We start from the raw sequence: 10,368 nt of genomic DNA on the forward strand, positions 1-10,368 counted from the left end.
CACGTGGCATTGCACAAGAACCATGCTTAATATTTTCTAAACCAGTATTTATTTTCATTTGAATTTTTTGATTGGCCCCCCCTGACTGGTTCTTGGTCCCCCCTGTGCCCCCCCATTTATAAAATCCTGGAATCGCCCCTGTCCATGGGGGATAAAACACCATCCCATGCTGCAAAAAAAGCATGACTATTTTAATATGGGCATAACATAAGAAAGAAATCAAGGTGACCACCATCATCATCTGACCTTAGTCCTATTAAGAGCCTGTTTAGGAACATAATATGAAAGATCTGTGAGGTGGACAGCACTATAATTCAAAACATCAACTTAGGGATGCAATACTAGCATCTTCAAGTGAATTAAAGACAAAACCTATACTTGTGTACTTACAAGTTTAATGAATGTGAGAGTTAAAATCATGTCAAAGATATGCTCATTATGTAACTTGTTTAAATACATTATTTATTTTACATTGTGTTTGTTTTTGGAACATGTTTGTTTTGTGTCCATGCAGCACTTTTGACAGATATCTGTTTTTGGATCATTATAATCTATTATATCATTACACATTTGATTAAAGTGCATTCTGAATAATAATTTGGACCAGCATATTTTGAATATTTTTGAAAGTATAAAGTAAGTATTTTTTGACATATTTATTTCATTTAAATAGAATAACATCCACGCTGTCATACAAGTATTGAGGGTAAAATAAAATGTGTAAACTTACTGACTGTATTGGAAAAATAAACAAAAAAAGGCATCTGAATAATAATTTGGAACGTGGTGTATAAACATGATAACAGATATACAGTTCTGAAAATATTTTTTTTTTACAAACATAACTTACAAGAAACAACACTGATGTGCATCTTGAGATAAAACAATGGCACTGATATATGTGGCAAGATGTTTTTAAAATATGGCAGCTCAAACATGCATTTTAGTCTGGGACTAGGATAAATCCGGTCTGGGAAACTTTATACCCTGAAAGTATTTTTAGCAGATTAATTATTATTTGTTCTGTATGAAAGTTGTTTTACTACAAATACCACATCGCAAAAAATGATTTTCAAGAAAATAAATTCTTAAATATATCAAAAAATTCTTAAATTAAGATGCTTTTTTGTGCATAAAACAAGCAAAAAAAATCTGCCAATGCGGGGTAAGATAATTTTTTTTGACATTTTCTTGAAATTACTGTTTAAGAAAAATTTTCAAGATAGTTTTGCTTACCCCATTGGCAGTTTTTTTTTTTTTTTTTTGCTTGTTTTATGCACAAAATAACTTAAATTTGATATTTTTGGTCTAAAAACTAGACTTTCTTGGGTTGTTTGCTCATTAAGAAATTTAATTTAAATGCAAAAAATGACTTTCTTACTTAGTATTTTGTCTTGTTTTAGAAATATCAACAAATTCTTAAATCAAGTTGAGCAAAATGCCCTAAGAAAATAAGTCTAGTTTTTAGACAAAAAAAATACAATTTGAGTGAATTTGTGCTTAAAACAAGCAAAATTATCTGCCAATGGAGTGAAATTTTTTTTGCTTAAATTACGTGTTTAAGAAAAAAAAAAAACTTCTTTTTAGATTTTTTTTCTCACGCTATTGGCAGATATTTTTGCTTGTTATCTGCACTTATTTACTGAAAGTTTCTATTTTTTGTCTATAAACTAGTCCTTTTTTCCTAGTTCATCTTGCTCATCAAGAAAATACATCTTAATTTAAGATTTTTTTGATATTTTTACTGAAAACAAGACCAAAATAGTAAGTAAGAAAGTCATTTTTGCTGTGTATGTTTGCCCACCTGCTAAAAGTAAAAGTTGGATGAACTTAAAAAAATGGTACTGCCTAAAATCTGAAGCTTTTTCAACTTAAATTTTCGTACTGTAAGTGAAAATTTAAGGTAATTTTTTGTTTAATATACATTAATTGATATAACATTTAAATATTTAACTTACATTTTTGACTTTGAAAAAACATCAAATTTTATGCACACATTAGAAGGTGTTAGATAGAAGCTGATGCCAGTTGATATTGTACGGGGGGGGGGGGGGGGGGGGGGGACCAGTCAATATGTCCTGCCCTAATTTCCTGTTTGGGTTCAAATTGTTAACACATTGCAAGAAAACTTTGGAAAAATAAATTGCACCAATGGTTATCAACAATTCAGAGACAACTGATAATTCACTACTAACAGATCTTGAATTGTTTCACTTCTGCTCAGGATCTGAAACCTGTGAACATCTCAAGTAAGAAAAGCTTGTTTGAAAGAGGAACTGATCAGAAGCACAAGTGACAATCTCATGACATGAAGTCAAAGTTCATTCATCAATAAATGAAGCATTTTTTTTTTTTTTTTTTTTTTTTTGAAGGAATCTCAATCACCACCTCTTTTAGATAAAGGAGCGACACTTAAATATTTCCATTTTCGTTTTTTATTGTACGTTGCTTAATTCTTCAGAACTTTTTAAAACATGCTAATTTTCATATTATTGATGGCATCAAGTGTGTACTGACTGATACTCAAACCTCCTTACGCCTTAATAACAGACTAAATGGATTTGAAAAATGTAATGTTTTCAAAATGCTATCCTAAAAATGTAATACTACATGATTTATTTTATCACAGAATGTACAGTACATGTATTAGGAGAGTTATCAGGAGAAAAAAGCTATCCTATAAATCAAAGTTCAACCACAACCTCTTTCATTGTCATTTAAATGAACCCGCCTGAAAGAAGTTGTGATGAATCATATTTAATGAAGCTGGGAATCATGCAATAAACTCAACAAATTATCAATTGCTGTTGTTTTAACTTGCCAGAGAATCAACAGACCAAAAATAAAAATAAAAAAAAATCCGTGGCAAAATGGATGTGTCCTATCAGGCCTTTGCTTACTAAGCAACGTTTGATCTTTTCCAATCCAACCAAAGCCTTTGTTTCCCATTGTATATCTTTAAAATAACTTGTCATGTAATAACTGCATAAAGCCCAGAAGGGATTAACAAGTGAATGAATAAATATTTTTTACCAGTGGTTACAATGACTCATGTTTTTTTAGTACTATGCTTAACAACTTTGTAATGAGGTCTGTTTTGTAAAGTGTTTAATTAAATGGTGATTCATATCAAATGACCAGGGACTTTTAACACCGTTTCAGTGAACAGTGAATCATTTTTTAAATAAAATGTTTTTATGAAATCTCGTTATATTTCTATATATCGGTCAACCACCCAGAAATCACAATCACAAATAGGAAGGACACTCTACAATCAGAAAAAGGTACAAAAGTTGTCACTTGGGCACTGCAAAAAATGATTTTCAAGAAAAAAATTCTTAGTATTTTTGTCTTGTATTCAGTAAAATTCTTAAAGATGCTTTTTCTTGATGAGAAAAACGAAAATAAGAAAATAAGTCTAGTTTTTAGACCAAAAATATCAAATTTAAGTGATTTTGTGCATAAAACAATCAAAAAAATCTTTTTGAATTTTTCCTGAATTTAGTGCTTAAGAAAAATGTTCACAATTTTTTGCTTACCCCATTGGGAGATTTTTTTGCTTGTTTTATGCACAAAATCATTTAAATTTGATATTTTTGACCTAAAAACTAGACTTACTTTCTTGGGTCGTTTTGCTCGTCAAGAAAAAGCATCTTCATTTAAGAATTTCTAGAAAATTTTACTGAAAACAAGACAAAGATACCAAGATTTTTTTTCTTGAAAATCATTTTTTGCAGTGTGTGTACCCAAAGAGTGCATATCTGTACCTAAAGTGACTTTTGTAGCAAGGCCACCATGATATAGCTTGAACTTCTTCAAACATTCACATTACATCAAGCAACCTTTAAACTGACTGATTTAAACATCCTTTCTGTTTTTCAAACTTAACTTTGTTGTTTTGACTTCATTTCTTACACACTTTGAACGTCACAAAGTTTATTTTAAATACTTGTCACTAGACGGATATGAATGTCAGACAATGGAGAAACTAAGCAGGCCCTCATGTTATCAGCGAACACCTCTGAGAGTTTTGTTGATATGGACCATTGCTATGTTCATTCTCTCTGGCATAACAATGGCTGCGGCCTTATAGGGAGAGATTTCAAGACTTATCTGTGAGGGTAAAAATAAACATAATGAGTTAGAAGAACCTTCTGCGTGTGCTTCTAAAAACTCACAGCTTTAAAGTTATCAGTGAGAGGAGCTGGTGCATAGTTTGCCTCTTGGACATCAAGACAGATTTACTTTCTGCTGTACTCGAGGCAATATCAGGTAAGACTGCATGTGCTGTTTTTACTTTTAGAAATACAAATTTTGTTAACTGTAATTCATTTTAAAATATGTTATACTGTATAACAGTGTTATATAATATACTGTGAGAAAAATGGACTCTATAGCTGTTATTGGGCAGGTACCCTTTAAAAAGGTCACCTTTGCACCTAGAGTTTACATTAGTACCTCATATTGGTACTAAATGTATACAATTATATCCCTCTTGGGTACTGCGGCAATTACAGATTGGGACCATTTTATGATGATTTCAGGATGAAAAGTTTTAGGATTTGGACGATATGAAACAAATGTTAAGATGTAAAAAATGTCTGCTGCGTCACAATTCAACTATACACATTTTTTGACAATGTCAATGCCTGGTCATTTTATTTTGCTACACTTAAAAAAGTACACACACACAAAAAAAGATTTTTGTCTTGTTTTCAGTACAAATATCTAAAAATTCTTAAATCAAGATGCATTTTCTTTATAAGCAAAATGACCTAAGAAAATGAGTCACATTTAAGTGAATTTATTCATAAAACAAGCAAAATTACGGAGCCCCTAAGGGGACATGGAGCAAAAATGATTGATGAAATGATGAACTTTCATGTGCTCACGCGAAATCTTCATGTGCAGAATTTTTTTTGTAAAGTTTAGTTTCGCGTGCTCATGTGAAGCTTTTGCGCGAGCACGTGAAACTATTGCGTGCTCACGTGAAACTATCGCGCTCGCACGTGAAAGCGAAAGTTTCACGTGCGCGCGTGATAGTTTCATGTGAGCACGTGATAGTTTTACGCGAGCACACGAAACTAAACTTAAAAAAAATTCTGCACATGAAGGTTTTGCATGAGCACATGAAAGTTTCACGTGAGCACATGAAACTAAACTTTAGATTTTTTTTACTCCAATGTCACCTTAGGAGCTCCGTGCTAAATAATCTGCCAATGGGGTAAGAAAAAAAATCTCAAAATAAGTTTACTTTTTTCTTTTACACTTAAGAAATATTCAAATTACATTTTCTTTTTGCTTGTTTTAAGCACAAATTGACTTAAATTTTATTTATTTTTTGTTTTAAAACTAGACTTGTTTTCTTGGGCCATTTTGCTCACCAAGAAAATTCATATTGATTTAAGAATTTTGTTCTGAAAGCAAGACAAAATACTAAGAAAAAAAAATAAGTAAAAGTTGGATTTACTTAAAAAAAACTTCAATTGAAGTTCAATAAAGTAAAAAGGTTAAGGTGGAAACAACTTTACAAATTACTTTAAACACCTAACAAATTTAAGCTTTATCAACTTTTCACTTTTCAAGTGAATTTTTTTATTATTTAGGCATTATCAATTGAAGTAACTTTTTAAGTTAACACAAATTTCACTTCATACAGTGTAAAGCACACAAAATGATGTGTACTGCAAGCCTGCTGGGATGATAAAAAACATTAGGTTTCTGTGTAATCCGCTGGAGTGCCGCTAATAATAAAACAAATATGTACATACCAAATACCTGTCAATCATTCTGAAATTCATGCTAATAATTTTATATAGGGGCTGTTTCCCGGACAGGGCTTATCCTAGTCTCAGACTAAAATGCATGTTTGAGTTGCCTCAATTTAAAAACATCTTGCAGTGACACATTTTTACATATAACACTACTTGTTTTGTCTCAAGATGCACAACAGTATTGTTTTTTTAAAGCTACACTGTAAAAAAAATTCCGTAGAAATTGCAGCTGGGTTGCCGGTAATTTACTGTAGATTTAAATTTATGTTATTTACTGGCAACATTTTGTTTAAAGTTAAATGAACATTAAACATTTACAAGTCTTTATCTTTACAGAGTAAAACAAAAAAACAGCATCAAGCGAAACATTCTGAGAAACAAAATCTGAAGCAAAAAACAGAAAAAGGTTGATGATGATTTCTGGTTCCCAGAATGCTTTGCATGAGGCTGTAATTGTATAGTTTTATTCTGTAAAGGTAAAGACTTGTTAATATTTAAAATGTATTTAACTTTGAACAAACTCTTGCCAGTAAATAACATAAATGTAAATCTACGGTAAATTACCGGCAACCCAGCTGCAATAACATTGTAATTTCTACGGAATTTTTTTACAGTGTATGTTTGTAGTCCTGGATTAATCTAAACCATGTCTGGGAAACTTCCCTACCGTATAAAGTGTTTTACTGAAATTGTTAATATCACACTCTACAAATGTCTGGGTTATTGTTAATCAATGTTGGGTAAATATCGGACAGAAGAACACACAGCTGGGTTAAAACTGACCCAACTGCTGGGTTATTATAACCCATGGTTGCATAACAGCAACTAGACATTGGATAATTTTTGACCCAGCATGTGTTCTGTCCAATATTTACCCATTATGTTTTAAAAATAACCCAGCCATTCATAGAGTCCAATTTTAATCAAATATTAGTATATTATTTTATGATATTATTTTATAAAAATATCAGTAGAGGCATGTAAACCATAATCACTGTTGACGACTGAACTTGCATATTGCTTATTGTAAAATAATGTATCATTTTTTATAGATTGAAAATGTCAGACAACGAAGAAATTGAGGAGTACGAGTAAGTGTAAATAACTCATACTGTAGTAAGAAAAATGTCTCTTACAATGTTTGTATTTTAGTAATGTACTGACCTAACAGAGTACCCCATTGATTCAAGTTAATACCAAATATAAGAACATTAAATAAGAAATACTGTGTAATGTGTTCAGTCATACAAATAATACCATTTATTCTGATTTGTTCTCTAGGGAGCAGGAAGGTAAGTCTATTGTTTTGTGATATTGTTTCATAATAACATTTAAAAAATGTGTTTGTCTTGTAATAGGTCTTAAATATCACACTGATAGCTATAATGTTTCAGAAGAGTGTTGTACTGTAAGCAGTCATTACATGCAAAATGATATGGTACTTTATTGTAAAACTACTACTTAAAGCAGTATCTTTTTAATAAGGTTGTTAAATGATTGTTATTACATACGGTAGATATAATTGAGAAAAGTGTATATCTTTATGTTATTTTAAGAAGGCAGTGGGACCGCAACAATATTGAAATCATAACCAGTCTGCTTTTTTATTGCATACATTAAACCTAAAGAGGATTAAATGAACACATTGTGTCATACAGCAAACTGTCACTTCGATTTATGAACCTGAAAGCTGAGTTTGTCTGTCCACTTTGACAGCCCTCATTCAGCAAACACTTTTTTTCTACAAATCACACCCAAAAATGACATTAACTGAATAAGTAGAGCAGAACGTTTTGAAGGCTGTCATCAGTGATGTATTACTGTAGATGGTAGTATCACTTACAGACTATATTACTGTACAGAATAAAGTAAATTCTTTTATAGGGTCTGTTTTTGTGAATTCTCCTAATCAAACAGTCTGTTTGTTTGTCTGTTTACTGAACTGTATGGTTTGGCTTAGAGGTTCAAGAGGAGGAACTAGAGGAGATTCAGGAGGAGGTGCAGCATGATGGAGGTACAGTAGCTTAGTATGCTTTAACAAAATTGTACTATGGTAATACTGTACTCTACTGTACTGTATGAAACCAGAATGTGTGTGTGTGTGTGTGTCAATGTGAGAGGTGTAAGGCATGCTTTAATCTAAGTCTGCCATCAATACCCGTCATGCCCAGGCTGGTATACTTTCATTTCAGAATGAAAACACATAGACTGTTATCTGATTTCACTGCACACACACATACACACTTTACTATGTAAAGTATTTACTCTCTAAATTAACTCTTAAGTTTAGCCATTGTGTTCTCTGTAAGGATCTTAATGTGTTTTTATACCTAATGAAATCAAATGAACCATAGCTGACAGCTGATAACTGTACCAATCCTGCATCTTCATTAGAGGCTCCAGAAGAGGAAGCAGAGGCTCCAGAAGAGATCACACAAGAACAGGGTGAGTCATGTTACTGTATATCTGTTTTAAGCCTGTTTAATCCACACTGTCAGAAAAAATGGTTGAAATACCCCAACTGGCACTAGGACAGTACCTTTCAAAAAGTACACCTTTGGACCTAAAATGTTCGTTCATCGGAGGTACATACTGGTACAAAATGTATACATATCTGACCTTTTTACTTCCCCCGTGAAAGCTGGGGTAAATATTTTGACTATTTTTTCTGCATCAAAGTAACTCACCTGCAATTTTAGATAGGGGAGATCACACTTATTATTTTAAATACTTCTCAGGGTGGGCCATGTAGGTACATGAATGACTTGTATAAGTTATATAGTTGTATTTCTAAATAATGGTAGCACTTATTTTAGAGTACACTGTAAAAAAATTCCGTAGAAATTACAATGTTATTGCAGCTGGGTTGCCGGTAATTTACCGTAGATTTACATTTATGTTATTTACTGGCAAGAGTTTGTTCAAAGTTAAATAAATGTTAAATATTAACAAGTCTTTATCTTTATAGAATAAAACTATACAATAACAGCCTCATGCAAAGCATTCTGGGAACCAGAATTCATCATAAACCTTTTTCTATTTTTTGCTTCAGATTTTGTTTCCCAGAATGTTTTGCTTGATGCTGTTTTTTTTAGTTTTACTCTGTAAAGACAAAGACTTGTAAATGTTTAATGTTCATTTAACTTTGAACAAAATGTTGCCAGTAAAACAAATAAATTTAAATCTACGGTAAATTACCGGCAACCCAGCTGCAATTTCTACGGAATTTTTTTACAGTGTACAGTACAGTGAGGTACATACAGTACTGTGAACTTGCTGCTTAACTGTCTAATTACCAATCGTAAACCCAACCCTAACCATTGTTAAATACATGTAGTTACAAGTATTTGTTGGGCAAGTACACTGAGTATACTGTCTAGGTACTATAAAATAAAGTATAACTATACAATTAAATGAATTATTATAAAAATTTATATTATTCTGAAACTAAAATGGTAATAATAAAGTATAAGTAGCCCAACTACTAGTGTGCAGTGTTTGGTCACAATTTTTCACAATATTTCAGAAGATGAAACCAAATGAAAAAAAACATCTAATAAATAATACTTTTCACAGCATATCTGTATTCAAAATGTATTTTATACTAGTAAATAAAAAGCCAAATTTACACATGAAAACAAATATTATACCAAAATATAAAACTGCTACAGTAAATGTTTGATACAAAAACATCAAACATTCTTATTTTCCAACAGAAATTGTAACTTCTTTTTTAAGCTACAACATAAAACACATTAGGGTGGTTTCCCGGACAGGGATTATCTTAAACCGGGACTAGGCCTTAGTTTAATTATAAAATATAACTTGTTTTAACAACATGCCTTACTAAAAACATTACTTGTGTGCATTTTGAGGCAAAAGAAAGGGCACTGATGTATTTTAAGATATGTCAGTGCAAGTTGTTTTCAGTTTGGACAGCTCTTACATTTATTTTAGTCTAGGACTAGTCTAATCCCTGTCCGGGAAACTGCCCCATTAGATATTTCTTAAACATTAGTTGATCTGCCTTTCACATTTCTGATAAGCACCAAAAAACTCAGATTGGTTAAAGTCAAAGTTTTTTATATACATAGATTACATTTTCATTGTCATTTTATTGTGCTCATATGTACTCTCATCTTATAAATAGTTTTGAATCTGAAATAAATTTATTTATGCATACGCATATTTGATCTTATACAGTACTTACCAACACATATACAATAAGACTTCAGAAGCTACAATTTTTACTATACATTATGTCAGGGGCGTAGGCAGAAATTGTATTTTGGGCGGGCCGGAGCAAAAGTGAGTGGGCCTATAGTTTATCAGAATAAAATTACTTAAATAATAATTAAACCTTAGAGTGAAAAAAACAATAGACAAACTGCAAAAACAGTGACATCTTTACTTTTCAATTTTTGGCGAAGTCAATAATAAAACACTGTCTAAACATGTTAAACCAACAGAGCTCAATAAAGGCTGGACAAACCAGGGTTATTCAGGCTAGTCAGCAGTGCAAAAACAGTTCACCTGAAATAAAGTAGGCTAAAAATAAATTGAAATGACGAAAACTCTCAGCAGAGCACGGTTT

General features: G+C 31.6%; 1 protein-coding gene across 1 annotated transcript in view; it reads left to right on the plus strand.

The window, feature by feature from the left end:
* lad1 (ladinin) overlaps positions 1 to 2,358 on the plus strand; it is a 29,658-nt gene extending 27,300 nt beyond the window's left edge. The window contains exon 13 of the mRNA XM_065286383.2: positions 2,225 to 2,358. Coding sequence (XP_065142455.1) covers positions 2,225 to 2,296 — 72 coding nt within the window. The 3' untranslated portion in view covers positions 2,297 to 2,358. The remainder of the gene's footprint in view (positions 1 to 2,224) is intronic.
* Positions 2,359 to 10,368: the final 8,010 nt, after the last annotated feature.

This window comes from Paramisgurnus dabryanus, chromosome 21, assembly GCF_030506205.2.
Source record: "Paramisgurnus dabryanus chromosome 21, PD_genome_1.1, whole genome shotgun sequence".
Classification (NCBI taxonomy): Eukaryota; Metazoa; Chordata; class Actinopteri; order Cypriniformes; family Cobitidae; genus Paramisgurnus; species Paramisgurnus dabryanus.